The sequence below is a fragment of the Apostichopus japonicus genome, chromosome 22, assembly GCF_037975245.1.
Source record: "Apostichopus japonicus isolate 1M-3 chromosome 22, ASM3797524v1, whole genome shotgun sequence".
Lineage (NCBI taxonomy): Eukaryota > Metazoa > Echinodermata > Holothuroidea > Aspidochirotida > Stichopodidae > Apostichopus > Apostichopus japonicus.
Window position 1 is genome coordinate 8677451 of NC_092582.1, and position 27813 is coordinate 8705263.

General features: G+C 36.2%; 3 protein-coding genes across 10 annotated transcripts in view; all 3 read left to right on the forward strand.

Moving 5' to 3' along the window:
* Positions 1 to 27813, forward strand: part of LOC139963439 (NLR family CARD domain-containing protein 4-like) — a 104378-nt gene that overhangs the window by 62638 nt on the left and 13927 nt on the right. The gene's annotated exons all lie outside the window — the stretch shown is intronic.
* LOC139963963 (uncharacterized) lies at positions 11848 to 19978 on the forward strand. 4 transcript variants are annotated; one of them, XM_071965223.1, is made up of 3 exons: positions 11848 to 13404; positions 17122 to 17290; positions 19622 to 19978. In XM_071965223.1, exons 1-3 carry the CDS (start codon positions 13264 to 13266, stop codon positions 19960 to 19962), a joined length of 651 nt encoding a protein of 216 aa, XP_071821324.1. In that variant the 5' UTR covers positions 11848 to 13263; the 3' UTR covers positions 19963 to 19978. The 4 variants fall into 4 exon arrangements, with proteins under 4 accessions (XP_071821324.1, XP_071821326.1, XP_071821327.1 ...); XM_071965225.1 differs by having other exon boundaries at positions 11848 to 13411; positions 17035 to 17290; positions 19622 to 19977; XM_071965226.1 differs by having other exon boundaries at positions 11848 to 13411; positions 19622 to 19977.
* LOC139963962 (uncharacterized) lies at positions 19983 to 24450 on the forward strand. Its single transcript, XM_071965222.1, has 4 exons — positions 19983 to 20616; positions 21053 to 21119; positions 22072 to 22240; positions 22976 to 24450. Exons 1-4 carry the CDS (start codon positions 20017 to 20019, stop codon positions 23103 to 23105), a joined length of 966 nt encoding a protein of 321 aa, XP_071821323.1. The 5' UTR covers positions 19983 to 20016; the 3' UTR covers positions 23106 to 24450.

Below are 27813 nucleotides of genomic sequence, written 5' to 3' on the forward strand. Positions count from 1 at the left end.
TGTAGTAAGAGCAGACGGCATCACTTTATCTTAGCTGCCAAAACATAAAAAAAATGGAAGAACAATTGGTTCAGCCGGTACGTCGGTTCTGCCAATTGCGGGATTTCCCGATTTCGCCGATGAAATAAGGAGTTCGAGCTCAGAATTCGGGCATAAAACATTGTTAATATGTGTTAACTATGGTAAAAATGCTGTCAGGGTTATCAATGCCTGTGGTTTCGACACCTTGCATTTTACTAGATTTCCCGATTTCGCCGATGAAATAAGGTGTTCAAGCTCAGAATTCGGGCATAAAACATTGTGATATGTGTTAACTATGGTAACAATGCTGTCAGGGTTATCAATGCCTGTTGTTTCGAGACCTTACATTTTACTAAAGAAATTGACCGGCGAAACATTAACACTATATAATTTTCTGTTATGAGAACGAAAATGGCCGCTTACGTGTGAACTACTGTTCCTTTGCATATGATTTTCATCACCCCAGAGAATAACGTTGATTCCATGGGTGCAGATTTGCTTCTCACGGAGAAGGGGGGGGGGGGCTTTCAATGTAACCAGTGGTAAAGAAAGCTATCAAAAGAAGAAGAAGGGTGGGAATCTGGAGATGATCGATTATGTAATCGTATATCAAACGTGGACTTTTTAACACAAACATTCTACATTGAGAAATTGTATCTCGCGATTTATACTCCACCGTACAAAACTTCGTATGATTTTGAATACTCCATAAAAATGCCTAATGCAATTACCGTCATAGGCGTAGGAGCTCAATTTGATTAAGGGGGGGGGGGTGTAACGACTTGCTCGAAAATATAACCACACTTTTTGGGCATGCATCGGTTTTTACATCGCATGCTAATAACATACAATCATTTTCCGTGTTATTACCCTTCCTTTTGGTAATAATTATGAAGGAAGTCGTTACAATATGAATGGTAATAATTTTGCGGCCCGTACGTGAGATGCCTCAAGAAATAGAAAAAAAAATCAATCTATTTTACATCATCACAAAACCCCAACCAGCTGCTTAGAGTTTATCTGCACTAATGATGCTGTTAGGTAGGCCTGTTATCACAATTAATTATCAACTGTACTGTATTGACATTATGTTTTTTGTGAATACAGATTAGTACACACACCTATTGCTTGAACGTCCTCGGAATCAAAGGTTTGAAATCAACAGCAGGTCGTTGGTTAGGTGCGGCCCTGTCAATCTTTCACTCCTAAAATCTGGCCCATTCATTCAAAAAGGTTGCCCACCCCTGCTATAAGCCTGTATCTGAGGCCCTGGGGTCATTCCTTGACCGACTTGGTGCAATATAATATGCCCATTTCGAAGTAAATTTATTCACAGATTTTTAGTTGTCATGGGTTTGAACAAATGAGGGGTATTCTATCCTGAAACAAAAGGCAAAATGTGGCTGGGGTTCCAGTTCGCCGCATCATTTGTCAACTTACACTGGGTTCTAATGTTCATGTCAATTGGAATCACTAATAAAAGAAATAACCCACCAAAATGAAGGCCGCATGAACTTTATTGCACATTTCCTGAGTGACGAATTTGTAATTTTCTCCCGAAATCACGCAATTAGGTGGCTGCTATCCAGCCTTGCAAGTGTCATCTCCAGCGATCTGGCAGGTATTGAAATCTGAAATTTTCTTGATACGCTGCGCGCCAATCGATGGTGGCCTTCCGCTTAGATAGAACTTACGGCCGGAATACTCGAATCGATTAGGCCCCCCCCCCCCCCCCCCACGTTTCAAACCGGATTGACGCCCCTGCTTTGCATAACACAGTTGAATGAGCTTGTATCTCTCCTTACGTTTCTTACATGTACCGATGATACGGCAGTGACCACGCGACATGACAGTGGCGTAGGAAGGTACTTTTGAGTGGGGGGGGGGGCTCAAGACTGATGGCCGGGCTGGGGGAAGGGTCTAAGGGGAGTGGGTGTCCCCCTCCCCTTTTGGATTTTTTTTGCATTTCCTGGTGGCCTCAGATGCAATTTGGTGCAATTTAGCACACTTCAACACCCACTCCATTTTGTAAATAATTTTGCATTTTCACATGGCCTTAGATGCAATTTGGTGCTCCAAATGAGATTTTTTTACATGGACATGAAAAAAGGTGTTTTCTGACTTGCAAGGGGGGGGGGCGGAATGATACTTCAGTCCCCCATATTTTTCACTGGGGGGCTGGGACCCCCAGCCCCCGGTTCCTACGCCATTGCATCAAATTATCCAATGAGATAACAAGAGTCAGTTTGATACATAAAGTTCGCGGTCTTATGACACAACGCGTCTGATGCATATTCATAGTTTTACTTGTAACACTTCAGCAATGTCGTGCGACAAAGTAATATTTGGCGCCAAAGATATTCAGACAACGTAGGAACACCTGTACAGGTGTGAATCTGTTTTACAGTAGTAATGAACTGCATACCAGCACTCCAGCAGTCGATCATTATTCAGTATTACATTGGTCGTTGATGAAGTTGATGTTCTTTGTCGGAGTTTGTCGTCGTTTCATTTACTTGTTTGTAAAATAACGGATTTAAATATCGGAGAAAAAATATTTAGCTAAGAGCATCGTTTGCTTGGTAAGATATTTTGAAGGTAAAGGTACATGTAGTTGGATGCTTGGTAGTTTAACTTAGATCTAGGCCTAGTACTATTGAATGACAGGCTAGGCCAAGGACAATTACAATTGAGATGTAGCCTAGCCTAAGGAAGATTTTTCTCAATGTCAGATTATATCTTAGTGAATTAGAACTCTTTACATAAGAATAAAAACAGTTAATGTTAAGGACCAACTTGTCACAAATTACCTTTCCTCATAAATTAATTTGAATTTGCCAAACAACGTAACTTGGTCGGTATTGTTTTACAAAAGCACACACACAATGTTATACGATTCAAAGAAGTTGAAAAGCAAAATTTAAAAGATGTATTTTGATATAAACGAAAAATTATTGTGGGCATTTTTAATTAAAATGAAAATATTAACGAGTTTGCTATAGTACTACTTATAATTATTGATATTATAAACAGCAAAATCGGTGTAGTCTAACCTGCGATAAAATTACAAGTCGTACGTGTGATATTCGTCTTAAAATAACATTGTTCAAACTTTCACGAAGCTAGTCAGGTCTATGAAATGGCATAATACTATGTTCTAGGAAGTCAGTTGATCAGATAATTATGAAGATATTTTAAGGAGAGAGGTTTCCTCCCCTTTTTCCAACTAATAATCAGTGGACAATATTTCTTTAATTGCAACTTTAGAATTAGATTCAAATTTAAAACAACCATAAGGTCTTAAACTATCCAATATCATCTGTCACAAACGAATCCAAAATAGTAAGACTTCAATTTAATAAAAAAAACTTCATAGGCAGTGTTACTATGTACCATACACACGTTTTGTCAGGAAGCACGAAGCATTGAATGTCATTAGACAAGATAAATAGCGTTACAATTTAGTCAAGTTACCAAACAACGCTGAGAAGCACGTTTTGCATAAACATTTAATTTGAAAATGCGCTATCACTTTTCATTAAATTTTATTAAATTGATCCCTAGTTTGAAAAGTGCGCCACCTTCTATTTTAATTGTTCTGGCTAATGAAAGTTCCGTGCGTATATCTTTTTTCGACTCACAAACAAGGGCGGCGGAAGCACTTTTAATCTGGGGGGGGGCACCGACATCAAAGGGCACTGCAGAAATTCGATTGGACTGATGCAGCCTTATATTTAGTACCCTTTATAACTCTTATTGTATTATCTTATTTGCGTAAACATATCACTCAACCAAGGTCCCCCCACCCTACTCAAAGAAAATATGCATATAGCACTGCAATATCCAATAAGCAAATTGGGAAACAAGGAACAAGTTTTCTTTTGAGAAAAAATGAGGTGAAATCATGCTAGTTGCTAATGTAGGAATCTTCCGAATGAGAGTTTATTTCTTGTTATTATCTTAACAATTTTTTTCCATTCGAAATAGCTTTGAGTTTGACCGACAAAAATTCATTAAAAGTCAGGGGCCTGGCCAGGATTTGCAAAGTTGTATGCACGACTATCTGAGCGGAGCGCCACCATCGGTTGGCGCGGAGCGTACACAAAAAAATGTTGGTTTTACAAACCCCTCAGATGGCCGGAAACGGCCCTTCCCGATTGTTCATTCTGGTTCCCTGGCCTGTAATTGCTAACTTGGACACCTCAATTTTTATGTAGAAAAAGGGCACATTTTTAACCTGAGGAAAAGTGCGGGGGCACGTGCCCCCTGTGCCCCCCTGGTTCCGCCGCCCTTGCTCTCAAATTTAGTACGATGTCAGCTTCAAAGAATACCAAATAAAAATTTAACGAAAATTTTTTCACGAGCAGAACAGAGAGCATTATTTCCGCTAAAATGAAGGCATATAGGCCTCCGTTTATCTCAGTGAAACCAACACTGCAGCTATGTTAATGGAATGTATCTTTGGGACGCTAAAACACTCAACAGGATTAAAAAGGGTATCAAGGTAGACAACATGCTCAACCTGTTTATGAAATATTGAAAACATCCTCTTTAAAGCTAGTGACGAAAGTTGGAACGCTTGAATTAAGTAAATATTGTAAATTATATCTCCAACCTTCCTGAATGTCAAGAGATTACTAGACATTTATTAAAGAAAGGTGAAAAATGACTAAAGTCACTCCATATGCTTAAAATAGAATTGGTCACTACAAAGTCCATTATTAACTTTGTCTTCAAATTCTCTTTAAAGATCATCACTTCAAATGTATCTTTCTTTTGAATGAAAATTAAAGCAAACGAAAACAAGAAGGAGATCTTATTATCTTTATAAAACAATTATCTTTGTCTATTCATTAGAGGAAAGTTATTTCAAAACGAAAGTTGAAACTAAATGCAATCCATCATTATGCTCTTTCAAATAGAATATCAATAATACTAAAGATTATTCATGAGTAAATATTAGGTTTTAATTAATAAAAGATTTAACTAAATTCATATTCTTCAAACTCTTGAAACAAAATAAGTTTCATTTGTAACGTTTTCACTAACTTGATACTCATTCTCCTCATAAAAGTTTATCAAATTAGTTAAGTCCTGCTGATAATTTTCATTGATATTTCCTGATAGAAAACTAAATGAACAATACATATAATATTCTATAAATCATTGGAATAATTCCTTCTGCGAATAATGATGCTGTCAGTCTTGCTTTTAAATATAAATAGATTTAAATTCCAAATGACTCTTTTTAAAAGTAGTATTTATTAAATATTAAATTATATTATCCATAAATAATTATGTAGGTTTATTTTATCAAACTTAGTACCCCTCTCTCCTTAATTAAACAAAAAATCAAATAAATACAAATCTTCTTACTAATTCTATCTACGACCAAATATTTTTGTCTACATTTGTTATTCAAGGCTACATATTTTTATTGTTTACCCATAAAATAGACGTAATAATTCTCAGTTACAAAACTCCTACTCCATGTTTCTTTACTAACTTAATATATTTATTCCTCTTCATATTTTATTACCTCTTTCAAAATCAACGACTTTAATTTCCGTTCACTAAATTCATTCCTACATACAAAATTACATAAACACAACCTTAACGTCCGTATAATTCATCGCTTATACTCTCTTCAATTTTATTTATTCCTGTTTTGATCATTTATAAACATCCTAATAATGATTCTAATCGTAACCTAATCCAATCTATTTTTCTCTATCTACTCTAATATCAGTAACTCTGTTCTTTCATTCTAGATTCCTATCTCCTGTGTGTATCTAGGAGACTGCTCTCCTAGAGTTGATAAGTCTGGTCTGAACCTTATCATTGAGTCTGGTCTCTCTCTCTCTATCCTGAGTTCTCTCCAGAAGCTGTTGATCCATGACAACAGCAGGAAAATAACTAATGAAGAGTTGGCGGCCATCTTGTCTTACTCCTCACAATGTACAAGCTTGAAGGAGCTGAAGTAAGTATTCCGGTGTAGATGTTAGAATCATCATAACAGTTAAACAGTGAATTAATCTAATTAATAAAAGTTATCATCATTAAACTAACAATATAGAATGTAAAATCTGCTGTATTTTAATGTCAAGGATTGGATTTAATTAGTTTTAGTGGATTTATTTGAATAAATTAGGCCATCGTTAAAGGAAATATGTAAGATGTTTCGATAAATGAAACAAGATAAAATGGATTAATTTTGGGATTATTAAAATCGGTGTTGGCCCGGGGTGAGTTAAGGGATTATAGCGGTGTTCTTGTCGTAATTTATCTTATTTTTTATATTTTTTATGAAGGGGTGAGTCTTAAAGTGACAAAATGGTTAATTTGGATACAAAATAGGATAGAAAACAAAACGCAATCGGATTTGAGTTAATTTCTAATGAAAATTGTGACCATTTCTAATGATTTTATTTTAAATTTTGGAAATAATAACTTAAATCGCACAATTCAAAACTCAAAAAAGTTTAAAAATGTGTACAATATATCATTAGAAAAGATTTTTAGACCAAATAAAAAAGGAAATATTGATTCAAAATGAATTCAATAAAATTATGGGTTGATATGAAAGCTTTTTCACTGACAACTTAAGAAAAAGTTAAGTGTTTACTACTAAAAGAGAATTAGTTACATTAAAAAATAAATTAATAGAGGAAATTATTTAAAAAGAAATAGTAGACAAAAATATTAATATTAATATTAGAAATCTTCGTGGCATTAATTTATTACAGGTTTAAGAAGAAAACTGAACAAAATGTTTAAATTATTTATAAGAAACAATCTGCAATCAATTAGTCAATATGAAAGTAATTTTAAAGTCATAGAAATGTATTAACAAGAAAAAATACATTGATCAATATACGGATAATTGTAAATATAGTTGTTACAAAATTTATTGGGAAAAAAATGTAAATATGATTAAAAAGACTTCTGTTAAAGAAGTTTAATATACAGAATTTTTAATAAAAGAATATTAATTAAACTCTAAAATTTCAGTGAAATAAATAAATAATCACATCACTGCGTTACAAGTAGAACTTTTCATTAAAAACCCAGATTTGGATGTCAACATTGGACAGTTGATATTTCCTAAGTAAGATTCTTCAGTAATTTTATCTAAAAACAGTATAAAACGAGGAAATAAGACTTGATTATTGCTTAAGTAATATTTAGTATTTATCGCAACATGCAAAGCCTTTTGTAGTAATTTACACTTTCTTGAAATCGTGAAGCAATTTAAATTCCCGCCCGCGTTGACTATACACAAACGTTAAATTACCCCCTCCCCCCACCCATCGCTGCGGGTGACCCTTTTGCACCTCTCATTCCTCTTTTGATTCTTAAACCAACTCAAACTGTATCTGATCATCTTCCTGTTACTCTCACTGCTTTAGAATCACCACCAGCTCTAATATTAAATACTATTGTTGTAGTTATACAGGTAGACACTCAGGCTTCGCTACTACTTGAATATATTTATTTTCTCATTCTAACAAACCTTATGCACAGCGTAATATATTACTCATTGCCTTTTAGCAAATCTTAATCTCCACCCCTACCCCGCCCACAGCCCTTTCACTTTCCCCCAATTGACATCGCCTCGTCCACTCCGCTCTTATTATGACATGAACGATAATTGTACTTTTGAAGTTGCTACACGTGAGTTTATTATGCTATGTTGATCAGCTATACGTTTGGTGCATATCGTTTCACTGTAAATACCAAACCCGAAGCACGAGACACACTAACACAACGACATGTATAGCATGCACTACAAAAACCATACGTTTTCTGACTTAAATATTAAAATATTCTTTCTCTATGTAATAACGATATCCCATCTTAACTTCCAACCGAGAACGTCTATATAACATGAAACTTTTCTTCTCCCAGTTCCCACATTTAGTTCATTACAATACCATTTAGCATAAAAGACCAGAAAAGATAAAAAAAATTATTGCGTTACATAGATTCTCCAAACATTCTCATTGTACAATTATAACTATTTAAGTCGTTTTATATTTTACACAAAACATGACCATCACAGAATATTCTTAAATTTATTCAGTTCTTAGAGAAAGATCTAATGGAACAATTAAAAATCCCCGTAAATTCCATAACGTTACTTTTTTACACAGTAAAATACACACAACACACGTGTTCGTGTAACAACGTAAGCCAAATCTGCTGTTCTTTAGCAGTACATATATAATAGCGACCTTATACATGTAGCTTTTAGTCTGTGTCAATCACAATACATTACAAGAAAACCATTGATTCAATAAATAAATTCTCAGACAAAATAAGCGAAGTTAACATGAAGGGTGAAACACCTGGAGCTACTGTAAAGACCTATTTAGCATAATAATAGACATGAAACGAGCCAGTGTAGTGTTGATTGATTTCAGTACCGATGAATGTCACGTGTCTAGTACGACTGGATGGTTGTCATGGCATTAACAGGTGTAAACGTGCTACACTGAAATTAATCAAGCGGTAAGAATATAACAATTAGTTTTCTACTAATTCTCCTAATAAAGCGCTCTTATATAAAGTACTCTATTAATTTGGGAAGGATGCGGCCATTTTGATATAATGTTTTCTAATTTATATTTGTATGGTTTTTGTATCTTTATTATGTTTATTGCACAATGAGTGAAATATGTAACCAAACCACCATTTTCAGTCATGGACCTCGGTTGAATAATAATCCCCATTAAGTGATGATATAATTTATAATATGTTAAGTATTTGGCATCAGGCGCGGATCTAGGGGCTGTGTGAGCGTACCGCAACATTGTTGAACCCCACAAAAAGTGTATTTATTAGCATAACCATGCGTGTGTAAAGTGACCTTATTATAGGCCGAATTTATAGACCTAACTATGCCTCGGTCAGAATGCACTACTTCACGGCTAAACTTGTATTTACTGGAGGAGGACCCTCCCACCCCCCTCCCTGCATGGAAATCGGCTTCAATGAACCAAGTGCAACTACAACCACTCCAAATTATGGAGACACTCTTATATCGACCTTGCAAAATTGTGAGAGGGGTCGTGGATTGCAAAGTCGGCAATTCATGCATAACACAAAGTCGGTAGTTACTATTACGGTTGGATTCGCCCAACACGGTAACATTTAGAAATGATGTACTCGAAGACTTCGTTATTTGATCAGCGACGGCTAGACCGTCATTTCTCAGAAGGTTGCTTAAATAATCGTAGGATCTGCACTGTTTGTCCATGTTTGAAAAAACATTCAACAGGTTGAAGAAAGTTATCATCAAAGGAACATTAAAATTGTAAATTGGTACTATTAAATTAGTAACTGTTGAAAATATTATGTAGTTAATGCCTTTAAATGTTAAACTGTTGTGTTTAATACATAAATTGTTAAATTTATACAATAGTCCATGTACCTGGGTTAGGTTAGTACCATATGTTAATATGGGTAACGTTTAAGGTTAGTACTATCATGTTTAAAGGGGTAACGTAAGTTGCCTATAAAAATATAAAAAAGTTAAAATATATCTATAACGAAAATAGCTGCATGCACGGTAGAAGACGTATAAAGGAACACGCGTATTCTGAAATAAAGTTCCCATTCGACTACTAAAACGTGTATATTTCATTACGAGTAGAACCCCATGAAAAATATTACGCGGGTACAGGTACAGAGCCGTATAGAGAGAGAGTTTGGCCAACTTATAACGATTTCTGATTGGTCGAGATATTTCAGCGCTCACTGGCCATCACTATATACGGCTCAGTACAGGTAGGACCGATACCGCCGCCATTACCTTTCGGGATACATTTCATACTGTAATTTTGATTAATTGAGCCCTCAGCTTCGATTGTAGGAATTGTATATTTTGTCACATGGTTTTGCGGCTTCTTATGTTCCTCGCGTATGACAATAACAGTGAAATTCGCATGCTCCAATTACATTAACACACGTTCAGTTTGAACGTATTCGCACCACAACACAGTTGACTTGGTAATTTTATTGATCGCCCTCCATTTCCCCTCTGTTTCAATACGCTATGACGGTTACTTTTGTGTAGCTACTACGGTGTCGTTCGAAGAATGATTAACTGCTATGCAGTGCGGTATTAAGTGGTATTTTTCCGTAAAACTCGGGTTCAACCGATTATATGATAATCGGTAATACCGATTACCAACTAGTTCCTGTGACAAATGGCCGATTACCGATTATTTCCTCATTTTCGTGGAACTGCCTTAAGTATGATTTAGTGTTATGCATGATTACCAACTTCTAGGCCAAAAACAATCAAGATGTAAATGAACGACTTAACGTTTTACAGTAAAGATTAATGGAGCAGGTAACGAACACTGTAATACATATATGGGGCGTTGTACGTTTATAACGAGGAGTTGCAATATTGCAATCCCGCCACAGCACATCTAAGCTACTCGCTCGCCCCAAACCGCTCTGAAAAACTTTCCGTTGCTTGCAAGTGAAGTTTTTTCTTGTCGCTACAAAATGCAGACAGTAATAAAACGTGATACCTTGTTATCTTGTATCTAGACTTGAGATGTCCGTCACTGCTATGTACACAGTGTTGTGGGTATTGGCCATAGCTGTTTGTATTGACTGTACACTAGTGTCTAATTACCGACTGTAGCAAGCTGTGTGTGTATTTTCTGGGATCGGTGGTGGTGTATAACACTTCTGTTACACCCTATTCGAAACTAGGTCAGATTACCGGCATGAGACGTTTCTTTATGCGCGAGTCTTCACACCCTTTAATGAAAGTGCTGTACAGACTACAGAAGGGGGAAAATAGTAGGCATTGGCTACTACGAAATGAAAAAGAAGAAGTTAGGGACAGCTTTTACAACTAGTATTATAACCATTATCAGTGTTGCATCTCCAACGTAAATAAAGTGAAAAGTATATCGCACGGAATAAAATTTTCGTTATTTCGTTAGCTAAATGTATAATCTGATATGAAAAATAATGTGTAAAAGTAAGGTGGCCTGATGTTTCGATCCTAGCAGGATCGAAACGTCCGGCCAACTTACTTTAACACATATTCTAATGCGGGCCCTTTAGTGGATAAGAAGTTTGCTAAAAGTTTTCTTTTGTTATGAAAAATAAAACAATCCCAAAGTGAAACGTTTGCTTCAAGTTTTCAATGTTTGCCATCTGCGAGGTAAAACTTCCGATCGAACGTTGTTTCAAACGATCATACACAGTAAGTCAATGGCGCTTCTCCATTGAGTTAACTACATGTGGGAGAAATCACACACTAAAGTCCCATTGACTTTGTCGCGCGTGTCACTGGAAATCAGACTTGCTTTTAGTCGGTTGCGGGTAGGAGTTTAGTTACTGAAGGTAGCATACGCCCATAAAAAGCCCCATTGACTTACAAACTAAGTCACAAAAGTAATGTGGTCTCTAAGTCTAGATAGAAGTTTTCACTAGCTAAACGCTACCCATCACCGGTTAGCTGACTAGTTGGCCTTTCATGGCACTATCAATTTTCCGAATCATGACCGTGTAGATTTTTTGCTATCCGAGCCGGTAGTCTTCGTCTCTTGTAAACAAACCTCGTCACTCAGTGGTAAACAATTTTCCTATACGCTGCTCCTGGGAGGCCTAGAATCAAAATTTGCCTCAATTAACCCATTTTCTCACCACATGTACTTCCATTCATGCTCTTCAATATGCAAGCCACAAAAAACTAGATCATGATTGATAACAGGTCACAAAAGATGTCCTCCTGCTGCTTTTTGGCACTTTTCCTGAGCTAGGAGAACAATCGAGCGGATGGATATAGACTCGTACACTGTTAAAAAAAATTGTAAATTTACAGTAAATTCCTGTCGATTTTTACAGAAAAAGCCGGTTTTCTATATTTACATGTAAACGTCTGTTATTTTAACAGACGTTTTCTGTACAGCAAGTGGTTTACACAAAATTGTAGTATTTTTCCCTCCAAAGAAAATTTACAGGAAAATCCTGTAAAATTTTACAGAATATGTCAGTTTTTAATATTTACATGTAAAATTCTGTGATTTTTACAGACGTTTTATGTTACAGCAAGTGGTTTACAAAAAATTGTAGTATTTTTCCCTCCAATGAAAATTTACAGGATAATTCTGTAAAATTTTCCAGAATAAGTCAGTTTTTTATATTTACATGTAAAATTCTGTGATTTTTACAGACGTTATGTGTGTCATGTACTTTACAGAATAAGTTTGTTTTGCAATCTAATGCATGTAAAATTGGAATTTGAAGAGCGTTATACGGAAATATTCTTGAAGGTGGAAACACGTTACCAATATACAACGGTATACAACAAACTCCATCGTGCAGTAACATTACCGTTTGGCAAAGAAAAGAATGAAATCCAACCATGAAGCTATTACCGATAGCTCCATGATCCAACCCACAATTACCAGTTAACTTTGTCCCTACAGTCGTTTTCTGCCTTAGTGTTACATAAACTTACATTTGAGCAACAACCCCCACCCCCGTGAGGCTCATCAATGACCCTTAATTGTCCAGCGAACGAAAACAATGTGAAAGATAACCTTGAAGGGTCTGTAGGTCAAATATGTGAAATCTAACCATTTCAAGAGTTTTAGTAACGAATTACTTGTAAATGCCTAACGTGTTAACTAATGAAAACGACATAGATGGTACTGTTCCAATTGGTTTACCGTTTGTTTAAGGAGTATACAACTTCCGAAATCCTATCAAAACAATTACTGATGTGAGCTGCCAAGAATACAATGCCCAGCCTTCAAGATGTAGTCTAATTCATTGTTTTAATGTTAACTTGTATTGTCAGTACAACATGAACCGATGACAATTCCGTGTGCTCAATGTACGGTCACACATGCAGCTATTTATAGCTAAATGGGTCACCGAACGTATCAAAATGTTGTTAAATATGTCTAGTTCAGCAAATGTCATTTCATTCATCTGAACCACCACCCCCCCCCCCCTCAACACCTCCTCCCATTCGACCCAGCCGGTCTAGCTCGATGATTGGCGTCAACGTGTCTGTAACAGCTATGACGTCTCGCGCACAGGCGGGAATTATTTTGATACATGGGCGGCTGCCGTTGGCTTTCCCGGAAAACTTGGCTACAGTCCAGCATGCAGTCACATGACCCAAGTTGGCGCGATGAACGTCCAGTACATGCTGCGCTGTTCTGTACATTATGATTGATCGGATCTCGCATTAACGTACGTATGAAGTGTATAGATTGCACAATACAATACTACAGCGCTTCAAAGTACGTCGACACGAGAGGAAAACAACTGCCGTTGCTGTCCAGTAGGCTACGCACATTTCCACACCAGAACAAGACTTCATTGAGTACTTCGTCAGACGTGAGTGGTAAATTTATTTGAACCATATGCCACATTTGCATTATTATTATCAACAAAACAACTTTGAAACTCTGGTCATAACAAAAAGTTAGTTTATATTTTAGTTATAACCGTAGGGCCCAGTGCCTATAACGTAGACTAGACGAACGATAATTAAGAGTTAGACTATCACTATAGAAACACTGGCGCTGTATTAGACAACCTATCGTCGCCCTACCGTGCATTTTGATATGTGCGTGTGAAGCTTAGCCTTGCTTCATGTTGTTTAGGTTAATATGATATAATATTATAAGGGTGGGTACATTGTAACTTGTAAGTTAATTGGTGCTGATAGCCTACATACATGGATGATATTGGCTCTCATGTGGCATGTAATATGAAGTCTTTAGATTAGCAAAGGTTAATTAGCCTTTTAGAACATGACTGAATTTGAAAAGGCATAATTCATGTTTCTTTCAAATGATCAGTTTTGATTAGCTCCAATCAATAGTGAAGCAGGGCAGAAATGTACACCTGTAAAATATGCAATACACTAACAGCTACTATCCGTAGCTATGTTGATCATGTGAGTTCCCATAGGAATATACCTCGAGTGAGATTTCCATGTTGTTTTGTTAATTGTGGCTATACCCTATCAACTTTTGCTGCAATGAAGATTCATGTGACTAGGTATCACCGCCATCTTCAAAAGCAAACAGCAGTTGCAGCAAATCTTCAGTCAGTTAACCTGTCATTGATTTGTACGTATGAAATCTGTCAAAAAGAACTCACAGATCTGTCCTCATATTTGGCACACTTAAAAGCACATATAAGAAAAGGCCAAATTGTATCTTGTCCATATAAGAAGTGCAAAAGAGATTTTTCAAAAACCAGTTCATTTACAGCACATTTGTCACGTTGTCACAGAAACTGGGGAGCTGTAAACATTTTGGAGAAATACAAACTTTCTACTTGTGATCATTGCTCTTTGGATCAAGATATACCTCTAGACACTAACTGCTTTGATGTGTCTACAGAGACTGATAGATTTGTCCGTGAAAATGACATAAGCTGTGATTTCGAAAACAGTAACAATTGCCAAGGTAGGGCGCAAGAAACAGGTCAGTCTAGGCTTCAATTTCAACAAAATTTTGCCTTGTTTCTTCTGAAACTTCAGGCAAAACAACTTGTTCCATCACAAACAATTCAAATGATTGTTGAGGAGCTTCAAACTATTCACAGTTTATGTCAACAAGATCAGGTTTTGAAAATTACTCAAAAATTGAGAGATGAGGGTTTAGCAGAAGAACGTATCAAATGTGTAGCCGATTATATGAATGAGATAGATGCATGGATTGCTATTGATAGTTGTAAAGGAAAACTCAGAACGCAGCACTGTAGAAAAGAGTACTATAAATCAGCATTCAAGTTTGTTGCTCCAATTGCAATATCACTAGGGAGAGATTCAGCACAAAAAATGCATTACTATCATTACATTCCAATCAAGGAGAGCATTCAGTTGCTCCTTTCAGATGATTTTGTGTTGGGACAATGTCAAAGTAGGCACCAAAGTGAAGACTCATCTGTTCTTACTGACATAGTGGATGGTACAGTTTTTAAAAAAAATAGTTTGTTTCAAAGTTGTGAAAGATCTTTATCCATCATTCTCTATCAAGACTCATTCGAAATTGTAAACCCACTTGGGTCGGCAAGAAAAAAACACAAAATACTAGCAATGTACTTTACACTTGGAAACATCCAACCTGAGTACAGATCTGTTGTTGATGCAATGCAGCTTGTGTTTTTGTGTAAAGAAGTTGATTTTAAGGTCTTTGGGCAGCAGAAGGTTTTTGAGAGAGTGATAAATGATTTGAAAACATTAGAGGAAGTTGGAATAGAAACAAATGACGGGGTGGTCTGGAAAGGTGCGCTGTCTTGTATATTAGGGGATAATTTAGGTTCCCATTGTATTGGGGGTTTCATTGAGAATTTTTCAGGAACTAACATGTGCCGCTACTGTTTAATAACTTCACATGACTTCAAATGTAACGCACCATATGCAGTTGGGAAGCCTAGAACCAAGGAGGAGTATGATTCTTGCATTGCACACCTTGAAGATCATGAAGAAAATCATCATCAAGGAATTAAATTTAATTCATGTTTTAATTCTTTGAGGTATTTTCATGTGTGTGCACCTGGTTTGCCACCATGCCTGGGGCACGACTTGTTTGAAGGAGTTGTTGATTACGATGTAGCCATGTTTATTCAATACTGGATTAAACAAAAACATTGGTTCACATATGCAGATTTGAATATAATGTTGGTACAGTTTAAATTTCAAGGACGCGATGCAAACAATAAACCTGCATTTGTAAATTTATCAGGTAACCGCTTAGGTGGTCAGGCCGTTGAAAACTGGAACCTTTTTAGACTTCTTCCAATTATTTTGAGTGCACATGTTAAAGATCATAATGACCTTGTATGGAGACTCTTTCTTCTTTTACGAGAAGTTGTTGAGTATGTGTGTTCTCCAAAGATTTCACATGAGCAACTTGCATATTTAAGGGTGATAATGGAGGAATACTTGACTGAGAGAATACGACTCTTTGCTGATACTCCCCTCAGACCAAAACATCATTTCCTGAGCCACTATCCAGATTTAATTATTAAGTTTGGACCATTAATGAGAGTGTGGACTCTACGCTTCGAAAGTAAGCACTCCTATTTCAAACGTTGTGCCAGATCTGCACAAAATTTCATCAATGTTACACAGTCTTTAGCAAATCAACACCAGTACTTTCAAGCTTATAACAGCTCAGGGAAAATATATCCTGATAGATTGGTTATTGAAAATGCCACATCCCTCAACATAGAATGTTTCATGCCTGAAATAAAGCATGCTTTGCAGGCAGCAAATGTAAAGTTTGATGATTCTGTTATCAGTGACAGAGTTCAGATGTTTGACACTTCTTACCAGAAGGGTTTCTTTGTAATATGTCAGTGTTCTGATACATGCTTTTCAAGTCTTAAATTGGGTTGCATTTTGTTTGCAGTTGTTGAAAGGCAAAATATTGTGTACCTTGTCGTAAAGATGCACAGTGGATCATTCAATCACACTACTGGAGTTTACTGTTTGCAGCCTTTGAATATAGTGTCTTGTGTGCAGATTTCTAAGCTTGCTGATTATTTTCCATTGTCGGCATATTTTGTGAGAGGAAGGCTTTTGCTTTCACTAAAGCATAAGCCATTAGCTGCAGTGCTTTTATAGGCATGTAAGTGGCAAATGCTATACAACTGGGGCGTATTTTCATTGACTTAAGATGGTGCAATGTATCATCTTCTCTTAGAACCATGCTAATGAACTTGAAGCATTACATACATGTACTTGTTAAATAGCTTATGCATTTGTTGATATTACTGCAGAAAAACTGTTGTAAAGTTAGGAAATAATTATCAATTAATATCTAATTAAGGCTTTGTGTTTACATGTAAAGTGCCTTCCATTTAAAGAACTATGTTTGAGTGCAAGCTCAATTATGGAACAACTAGGAGTATATAATGGGCCTTACAAAGAAACTTATAGTAAGCAAATGTGGCATATGAATTATTCTGAATTGAGAAGGAACTAAAACCTTCACTTCCATTACTCAGGTCTGAGGTTCTCTTGTTAAAATGAGCGTGTCAGAACAATCAGATGATACAATTTGTCTTGAAGATGTTGCTTCATCCATAATGCAGCATCTTCCTTCACTGCCACTTGAAATGGTGGACAAAGTAGTTGAACAGCTCCTGGCTGCTGGTGTGGAAAGTGTGTGCGATCTCAAGCTGATCACTGATGATGACCTTTCCAGTGTACTGAAGCCAATACAGAGGAGAAAGCTGTTACTAGCATGGGCAAACAAGGCAGGTAAGCAGAAATATAATTGCACTTTCTAAATATGATTATCCTCCTTTTTTTGAGGAAAGGGGAGGTTAAGAAGTAAGTTACAAGAGGAGATGGAAAAATGTCTAAATAGTAAGTACATGTGATACACAGAAGTTTCTCTTATTGTCTAAGACAGTTGCTGGTACCACAAATTGAATAAGGAAACTGGTCACATAGTACATCATTAGCATTTTTGTAATTCTCTAAAGAAAATTTTCTGGTTAATTATTAGTATTATACATTAGATTTGAATTTTTTTAAGTAGTTTTCAAGTAGTGAGCAAATAGAACACACAGAAAACACCAGGTCAAACTAATGAAATGATACACCACATACCCAAACTAAAATATTTATCATCAAGAAAAGAGGAAACCCTTCTTTTTAATTCAAATTAAACATAGAACATACGTTCTATGTTGTTTGTAGAGTATGTTGAAGTTCATATGGGAGTATGACAAGGCTAAAGGTCACCTTGAAAAACAACCACTATGGGGTAGTATGGGGTACCTCAACTCTGGGATCATACTTGGCCCCCACTTTGGGGTCCAAATAAGCGGGCACTACGCAAACGTCTGCAGTGACCAAATAATGCCATTGACGCAACAATTTGATATGTATGAGTGTTACTTTGCCCCAAAAACACTTGTATCCAATAATCAACAAAAATTGCCCAAATAATTTCACACTTCGGCTATACTGATTGAAAGATGCAGAGAACTGTGGCAATGGCTTGCTTTCCATACAGTATAAGAATACACCTTGACAACTTAACAAACTATAAAGCAAGCCTTGTCCGATGCTTATGCACAAGGTCCATATGGCATACGGTACGGTGTGTACATGTGTACAAAGCCATTGCCTACGTCAACAAACAAGCAGCGACTTAACCTATAATATAATAATAATAATAATAATATATAATAATAATAATAATATAATAATAATAATATACAGGGTTTTTGTTAAGAAATGAAGTAGGTGGGTCAAGTTGAAAAGTAGACGGGACTGTCTGTACGCGGACATGGGGGAGGGGTCTAAGCCGGAAAATTGCAATTTAAAAAGTCTCTAGATGCAAAATGGTTCAATATACAGTTGTTTGGTCAATGATATTGCCCCCTCCCAATCACCCCTTTCTTCTGTCCTATTTTTCTATTTTTCTCCTGAATTTTTTTATTAACACTCGGGTCATGGAGCCTAGGGAGGTAGCTATGCCACTGAACGGAACTTAGCAAGGGTGTGACGCACTTGCTGCATTAAATGAAGTGCGATCATAACAAAATGATAATAGGTCTACGGTACCTACAAAGTGAGTAGGATTTTACTGCCAAAAAATACCCAACTAGGTCTGTGATAGAACCTTCTGTTTTTTATTCAGCTTTTATCTCTGTTGAGCAACAATTTGTATGTCAAGAGAAGCCCTTCGCCTACCTCTACTCTCACCCACCCCTCGGCCTCATCTCCTCGACCATACTACTAATGTTCAACTTCTTGTAGTTTTTACCAACAGTTAACTGCTGTGACAGTTTCAATCACACCTGATCTGGTTGTGGGTATTTATTCCTCTCGATTTTTTTCGTCATTTTTTTTTTTTTTTTTTTAATTTTTTTAATTTTTTTTTTTTTTACTGAGCGGCGCAAAGTAGCCGGGTCATGTACGTGCAGTAAGCGGGTCATTTGACCCGGGTCCCGGCTACTAACGAAAACCCTGAATATAATAATAATATAATATAATAATATATATAATATAATAATAATATAATATAGTAATAATATAATAATAATAATAATAATAATCAGCAGTTATTTTTACAACGCTTAAGCGACCACAAATGTGGGAGAAGACCGCAAGGGCTTATGAATTACAACTTACACGTCGGGTGGCTTCCAATTCAACATTTTAACTCAAATTTGGAATCTTTTCAATTTAGAAAGTCATTTCAGATGGGAAAACCGTAGATTGCTCTTGGTTGAAAAACCCACCTTACTATGACCCGGCCGGGAATCGAACCCCGAACCTCCCGATTGCTAAGCCTCATTGCTTCAAATGCCACCGCCTTTATCTTCTCGGCCACAGCAACCTAAACAGACGTGTCAGAGAATGCCCCTGTTGCCAATTGAAGATATGCTTGATTCGATAGATTGCGAGCTTGAGTGCTGCCCCTGTTTGTTGTGTAAATGCTGATGTTCTGTGAGTGTCCAAAAAACTAGTACCTTAATGCAATAAATGTCTGTTATCAGGAAATAATTTATCAAGGTTGTTTATTCATTTCATATCATCTACTTTCATTGATGTGACATATTTTCATTCTTAAAGAAAAGTTGCTTGGATCAGAATCTTCACAATCATCTGAACCCGACTCTGTGGCCAGTTCACCAGGCTGCAGCTGGGTGCCCAGTTCAGCAGAATCAAGTCCAGCAGCGGTAATTGCAGATTGGGCAGAGTCATATAAAGTTGATTGGGATAAAATGCCTAAGAGCCTTACAAAATCACTCCAGAAGAAACAGAGACCCACTCCCAAAGATCGGCGTGAAATGATCAGAATATTATGCAATGACATAATGAAAGTTGAGTCAAGTCCAGGACGAAAGCACCTTTCTATTATTGCACAGAAGATCGTTCGTGAGTTTCCAGAACCCTTTAAAGATGACATTTAAGGACTTGTTGTTGGTAATGGATATGCATCCCTTCTTACACAGTTGGAAAACCGTATGAGCAATGTCAATAGAGGCAAACTTCACCTAAATGTTGGTTACCCCCTGTTTGTAGAGGGTGAACAGAATGAAGCACTAACAAAGAAGCGTAAACTCAGCACCTCATATGGCTGCAAAAACTGGCAACCAGAGGACCTACCTGAAGGGGAGGATCGAGACACGCAGAGAAAAAAGATAGATGACTTAAAGGTGATGCATGAACTTAACATATGGGATGACAATGAGGTTGTTTTCCTCATGAAAACTGTATTTCCAACCATCCGTGCCAAGATAAACAGTCAGCAAGTTCCTGTATGTGCTCTCCATGATGAATATCCTTTCTTGTTTGAAGAGGTTGGGATGATGGGACATTTTGAAGATTTAGTGGGCATCAAACTGAAATCAGTTCTCACTACAGCTTTTATAGATAAAAGTCCACGAATTCAGAAGTTTCTGCAAGTGTCAGCAAAGAAGAAGAAGGAGGTGCAAAATATAATAGCTGATGTGGAGAGTGCTAAGAAGGAAAGTGGTGATCATTCCCCTGATGTTCCAGGACTTATTCTCCTCCTCTGCAATCACCTTGGAGATAAATGGGACGATCTTTTCTACCTTGCAAAGGTAAGAAGTAGCTACCTTTATAAATCATTAAGCTTGTGAACAGTCTCAGAATAGCACTATTTGTCTGTGTTTTTGTGTTTTGCTCTGGTTTGTCGTTCTTAAACTTACAGTTATGTAGATGTATTGGTCAAGTTGATTGACTTTATAACGATTTTCCTCTGCGATGTTCACTGTTTGTAGGTCAGCTGTAATTGTTGTGTATTGGGACTCTGAAGTCCAAAGTTCAGTACATCATATGCCATCAGTTAATTAAGATCTTCCCCATTGTCATCATTTGATTTCAGGGATACATATTGTCCCTCAGTTTCATTGTTTTATGTTATGCTTTGGAAGAAACTCCTGTTTCCCAGATGGCATCTTGAATGTTTTGTCCCACTATATAATAAGATAAGTATTCCAAACAATTTAATTGTTCCTACATTTACATTATGTTCAGGAAACCAGTACTGTGAAGAATATCACTAAGGATCTGAAGTCAACATCCCCATGCATCATTATTCAAGGTGAGAAGCATTTGGAGGATTTTGCTCTAAGATGCATTTCCTCCAGTACATATACACTGCTCTTTTTCCCTTTTTGGTTTGGATGATAGTTGTAACGTTTGAAATTTGTGATGGTGAGTATGTGTGCGTGTGTATGTAATTTAGTGATGCCTACCTTGTAAACACAATTTCTCATGAAAGGAAGCTTAGACAGATCTCATAGTTGGCATGTGGGTGTACCCGATAGAGTACAAGAAGCCTATTGTTTTTGGCAAAGGTCAAAGATCATTTGGGGTCAACAGAGGTGAAACTGAATACTTTGTAAACATGATATCTCAAGAAGGGAATCTTGGACAGATCTCATGTGGTATGTAGGTGTGGTCACTTGAATCAACAGGGGTCAAAATTTGGGAATCTTTGATGAGAGAAACTTAGGAAGTTATATGATGGCAAGTGTGTCAATGACACCCCATAGTGCACTATCACCTGTGGAAGACAAAGTCATGAGTCCATATGAGATTTAACTGGGAAAACTCTGTTACTGCATCAATTCAGCATGTATGTGTGCATTTGATGCTCAGCATGTAACATGAAACTCAAGAACTATAGCCCATTTTTGACTTCATATGTGGGAAAAACATGTTGGTTGACCATTGCAACATTTTCAATGTCATTTTTGTGTTGCTGAGGGTGCCTCAGTAAATCGATATATTAGATAAACTGTTTTTTCTTTCATATCCACACTGACAATATTGAAATCTGCCATCAACGATTATATCGAAATACCAAGTGCATCCGAAACAAACCTTGAATACCGGTAATAAAAATATTGAATAAAAAATAATGACCCATTAGTGCACGCGAGTTGGAGTATATTCACGCTGCAACTGTAAAGTAGTGGTAGTCATAGCAGTGGCATTAACTTTAACTGGACATTCTCTTAATAGTTCTAATTGATATTTATTTTTTGCAGGTCCAAACATGTACACTGGAAGAAAGTTTATGTTGGCAGTAGATATGGTTATTGTTAATGACCACATTCAAACTTTTGAAAGTGCAATGACCATGCTGTTTGCAATATTTTTCATCTTAAACATTGAGTATCCATCTGAAGGTGCAACTTTAATGGAGTTTATCCAGCGGTGAGTAGGCTGAAAGTACCCTAGTAATAGTTAACCAATGTTATTTTGTGTGGACATTCCCTTGACATGGAATGTAAGAGTGTATGCATATTATTAGCCACCTTCAAAAGATCAGCCGATCATAAAGGTACCAATAAAGAAAAAAATCAACAAATTGCAGTTAACTCTACTCCTAGGCAGATCATTGAAATAAATCATACTCTGTTCTCAGTTACAGCTGATTTACTTATTTTGTACTATTTGTTGTGGTCCAAGAATAACAGCAGCTTTGGTAACCTTTTGTAAACATTGATGACCTTTACATTATTTTCACCAATGGAAAGTTAGTGTAAATAGTTGAATGGCATGTTTTATTATTTTGGAAAAAGGGTGGGAATGTATGAGTTTGGTTACTTACTGAGAACACCTGCACAATTTGTTACAACTATAGGGTATCAGCTTAAACTGAACAAAATTGAAATTAAAAGAGGATTCACAAATTAGCTCTTCTTTTTAGATCATGATTTCCTAGAAAACTGTTGAATTCCAAAGGCTTGCAAATTAAGACAGGTATCCTATCAACGCCAGTGAGCACACATACAATTGGAAACTGAGTTGTGTCACATCTTACTATCATGTATGACATACTGTAGTGTAAATTTGGGACCAAGGGAAATTAATTGTTAATTGGTTTAATAATTGCAAACTTATTTGAACTTTATGACTTCACAGTTCTAATTTTGCTCCTCTTTGCAGCTGCTTTGTTGGATTGAATCCAGAAAAGGGAAGAAAGACCCCCAAATCCAAGAAGAGCTATCCTGTCAACCCAAAAATTTTGGCTTTGGTTGGAAACCTGAAGGAGTTTGAGTCAGATTGGACAGTCTAAATGCTTTTCAGGCACTTCCCGTGATTGGTCACATTAGTCTGACAATTTGGTAACTTTGGATTATAAATCTAGGTCACTTGGTTGATTTAAAGTGTTCCTAGTTGAGAAAATGTTAGCGAGCCTCTTGAGCCTCCTTAACTGGAACCATAGACTCTCCAGCTACAGAGAAGTCTCTTTTACAAATGAACAGTTAAACATTTATACAGAGTTCAAACTATTGTGTTTAACTTTGTTGGTGGATATTTACAAGGTTTTACTTGTTGACAAAATTGTTAAAGACTATTATTTGGTGCTATCATGACACCTTTCCAATAACTCCATAAACTCTGAAACTCTTCCAAGCAGGTTCACAAATGTTAGAAAAGTTTTGAATCCATAATAGTTTCAGATGTCAAGTTATTCTGTTAATTTTGTTAATGCTATAAGCTTGATATCTAAACTATATTTTGTTGTCAAAATATAAAATCTCTCTGCTAAATGTTGACATGAAATCTTTTCATAAAACTGCTCCTTCCACTCAACAGCAGAAGCACAGGAATATAAGGACAACTTTTTTAATCATTTCCAGGTACAAAGGTCAAATCATTGTTTATATATCTTTTGATCAGATGATTTACAATATCTTTGGTTAACAGAATAGTTAATCTTTATTCTTACGTATTGTAACATATCCTTGTCTTTAACTTCCACTTTGAACTTAAACGGCTAAAGAAGGTCATGAAAATTAGAAAAAGTATACAATCCTTATCAGCGATAGAGGAGTTACCACAGTTAAAGGTATTAATTTTCTGTGAACATTGATATGCCCATTAAAGTGAATATGTTATATGAGCGATATATTTAATAATGCTAGAACATTTAAAAATACATGAAATGAGCATAGTTGTAATAAAGTTAAATGAAGAATAGTGAAGACACCTAAGTTTCTGTGGTCACATAATACAGTGACCTTTGCATACTTCAAGTGCATCTGTAAATAAGAGGGAAAGGAACTTTGTTGAAGAGCAATAGAAAGGGCGAGGAACTAGCAGGTGTCAAAGCTTAGTGTTTTATGATCAGTTAATTGTGAAAACTTTCAGTGGCTGATCCAGGATTTCCTGAAGTGGCCGAAGAGACAAATATGGCCACATACAGACTTATCAGTATATTTCCAAACAATGAAAGTATCGTCTGTATAACAAAACCTTTTCCAAAAGAAAGGCTGGGTCACCCAGCAAATTCCCAGTCATCAATAAGAGATTGCCTTCTGATGTTCAGTCTTATATATTACTTTTAAGGTTTTGACATTCAAAAATATGTTTTAACAAGTTTTGAAGTTGTAAATAAAAGTTTCAGAGAACAATAAGTTGTTTTTTTATTTTATAATCTCACTGATAATAGTAATTCCATCTGACAGCCAATTTTACAGACAAAGACCCATTTATTGCAAGGAAAAAAACTATAGATAACATTGAAGACTAGACTTAACCTAAAAGATACAGTAAATTAAAAGTCACAATACAGTTATTTTACAGAGAAAATTACATATTGCAAGAAAAAACTGTGTAAATAACGGTGTCAGACTGTTTATTTTACATAGAATGTAGTGTAAAATAACGGCCGTCATATAGTAATTTTACGGATAAAAACTTTTATAATGCAAAGAAAAACTGTATAATAACATTTTTAGACTGTTTATTTTACATAGAATATGGTGTAAAATAACGGTTGACATACAGTAATTTTACGGACAGAAACTGTTATAATTGGGGGGAAAACTGTATAAATAACAGTTTCAGACTGTTTATTTTACATAGAATATGGTGTAATATAACGGTCGTCGTACAGTAATTTTACGAATAGAGTCTGTTATAATGGGGGAAAAAACTGTATAAATAACAGTTTCAGACTGTTTATTTTACATGGAATATGGTGTAAAATAACGGTCGTCGTACAGTAAGTTTACGGACAAAAACTGTTATAATGAAAGATATAAACTGTATAAAAAACAGTTTTAGACTGTTTATTTTACATAGATTATCTGCAGTTGGAAATAACAGACATTTTCTGGAAACTCTGCTGCCAGAGAAATTCTGTTTTTTAACAGAATTTTTTTTAACAGTGTATGGTACATGCGGTCAGGGAAAAAAGTAGCTTCGGGTTTTTTGCAAAAATATGCGTAAGAATGTTTGCCTAATCACAAAATACTAAAAGAGAAGAACTACTGAGGACTGTCGCCAAACATGTTTAGGGATTTTTAGGAGTATTTGGCGCCTTGATTTCATCATTTTATGCCATTTGTAAAATCTTGGGCGCATTTTCAAACTGAACAAATATGAAGCTCAACCGTTCTCTAGCCAGACTAGCCTAATGTACGTAGAACTCACAATGAACAAAGCCTAATGTTATTGTTTTCACTTTCCAGTTTTCACCTACAGTGAAACGGCCAAAGTGGTTCAAAAGTATTTTGATTTGGTTTTTATATTTAGTCGAGACAATAATTCTTTCTTATCAATCGTTAAACATGATAACAGGAGGTTTTGTAAGATGCAAGAAGCGAAGTGAAAAAAAATTATAATTACGTCGTCACCCTAAGCTTATCGCGGGTATACTGTATGAGTCAACTGCCAAAACTGGATAGTATATCGAACAGCATTAGTACAAACTCGCGTGAGGGACTTGCGATACCGTTACACGGTAGATGAGCGCACCTTCCCCGATTATGAATATCGTTGAATCGAATGATCTACATTTTTCTCCCGTTGTTGTTGTGGTGAATCAAAAGCGCGGAAAAATACAATCCTTTATGTGGAACGAAATAATCGGTTCTAAATAATCGGTAGCGCAATTGATTTTGTCGATGCCGCTTATCTAACCGGTTATCGGTCGGACACTAGACTAATGTGCACTACACACAGAATAGTTGTAGATTTATAATGATTGAACTGTTACCAAACCATTCTTAGTCCCTTAAAATTCCTAAATACATTGTAATTCATTAGTAAGTTTTTGTAGTATTTATTTTTGGGGCAAGTTTTGGGCGAACGGGACTCTTACGCTCATAAGTTGACTCCTACCCCCCCCCCCCTCCGTTTCATTTAGTGGAACGGTCCCACAACAAAATTAACAGAATCGTCCCATACTTAAAAGAATCAAGCAACATCTGATTGGCTTGTAACTATACAATGGACACAACCATTTAATAATAAAGTGTGATTGATGTTACAGTTTCTACGGAGTTTCCAACTTATCTATCAATAGCCGCGACCTGGAGCGCTAGTCATAGTGCCGCAGAGGAAAGAAAGAACAGGCCTTGCTCAAGTATATTACCGCGTTGTCGTTACTTTCTTGTAAGGAAGTTTTGGTTGCAAAAAAACTTTTACTGTTGTTTGTCAAACCTCATTTTCACAAGTAAATAGGATTCACAGTAAGTTACACACTTGCAAGTAAGGAACCTTTTTCATAGATCATTAAAACATGTGTTGATTTTAAGAAGTAATATTAGTATAGTTAATATAAATATATAGCCTTGCCGTATAAATCAGTTCGCATGTTAATTTGCTTAAACGAACAGTTGTTTAAAGTCTTACCATTACGTGACTGAAGGCCCGCATCGCCTATATACGTATGGTATAACGTTAGGACTATGTGATAGTATCGGCCGACCTGGGTTTTAGGTTGAATACGTAATGAACAGGTGCCCGGGAGACCAACCGAACTGCGGAGATGAGTACCCGAGTCCGATATTTGGGAATGTCCCATCACTAAATTCCCATCCCCCTATCCTCCCCCACCACCAGTCCTCCTAAACAACAGAAATTACATAACCCTATAATTATTATCACTCTCACTCCGGGGTAAAAAATAATTCGCGCATAAATAATCAACCCCAGATCTGAACAAATAAATTTTAAACTATGAAATATGTAACCAATATTAGTTCCATACTGTCCACTTCTGTAAATAAAAATAGGGAAGGATGATTTGGCCTATTTAACTCCTCTTACCAACTACTAATTCACACGATACATACTGTAAATTGTGCAATACGGTTTCCAAAATAGTGATCTGGGACAAACATGCACAGATGACCATCTAACCGATTCACATTGCCATGGAGACTATAACGTTGATTGTGTTCAAAATACGTCACTATTTTAAAATTCCTCTAACACTGTGCGAGCACGGAACTGCATATCTGCTGCCACCTGCTATCGAAACTTTCAAGTCGGATGAATCTGAAGTACGTTAAAACAATGGATCATTATTACCCTGTATGACTGATATAACTTCCTGTACATATCGACATCCACACAATGACGTCACTTAGGGCCAATTTCAAACTGACAGATACTCATACAACATCACTACTGGGCTTCGATGCACTTGCCTTCAAGTTCAATTATGTCTAGCTTAAAAGGAGATCCTCCTCTGTGAATACTCGTTTATGGTCAAGATGTTGTCAAATGCTCAGTGCCGGCATAGTCGTCAATATGTATAATTTTTTTTTTAAATTTGACTCATTCAGTAACTCTTACAGTTTGTGAAGCGATTTTGCATTTTCTGAAGTTGTATACATTGAAACATTGATATATGTTTCTGTGTAAAATAAAAAACAAACTTGAAGCTAATGATCGTTACCAAACATGTTAACAATCAAGGCGTATGTTAAGTTAGAACAGACATACAAACAAGGATAAAATAAAACATGCTTTGTATCGTACAAGTT

What these genes read in the sequence shown, in the direction of transcription:
- LOC139963963 (XM_071965223.1), top strand. Translation starts at nt 13,264, where the DNA reads ATGAAGTGTATAGATTGCACAATACAATACTACAGCGCTTCAAAGTAC. An exon ending in CATTGAGTACTTCGTCAGAC is followed by an intron (nt 13,405 to 17,121) that starts GTGAGTGGTAAA and finishes TCCATAATGCAG; the next exon opens with CATCTTCCTTCACTGCCACT. An exon ending in AGCATGGGCAAACAAGGCAG is followed by an intron (nt 17,291 to 19,621) that starts GTAAGCAGAAAT and finishes TCATTCTTAAAG; the next exon opens with AAAAGTTGCTTGGATCAGAA.
- LOC139963962 (XM_071965222.1), top strand. Translation starts at nt 20,017, where the DNA reads ATGAGCAATGTCAATAGAGGCAAACTTCACCTAAATGTTGGTTACCCC. An exon ending in ATCTTTTCTACCTTGCAAAG is followed by an intron (nt 20,617 to 21,052) that starts GTAAGAAGTAGC and finishes CATTATGTTCAG; the next exon opens with GAAACCAGTACTGTGAAGAA. An exon ending in CCCATGCATCATTATTCAAG is followed by an intron (nt 21,120 to 22,071) that starts GTGAGAAGCATT and finishes TATTTTTTGCAG; the next exon opens with GTCCAAACATGTACACTGGA.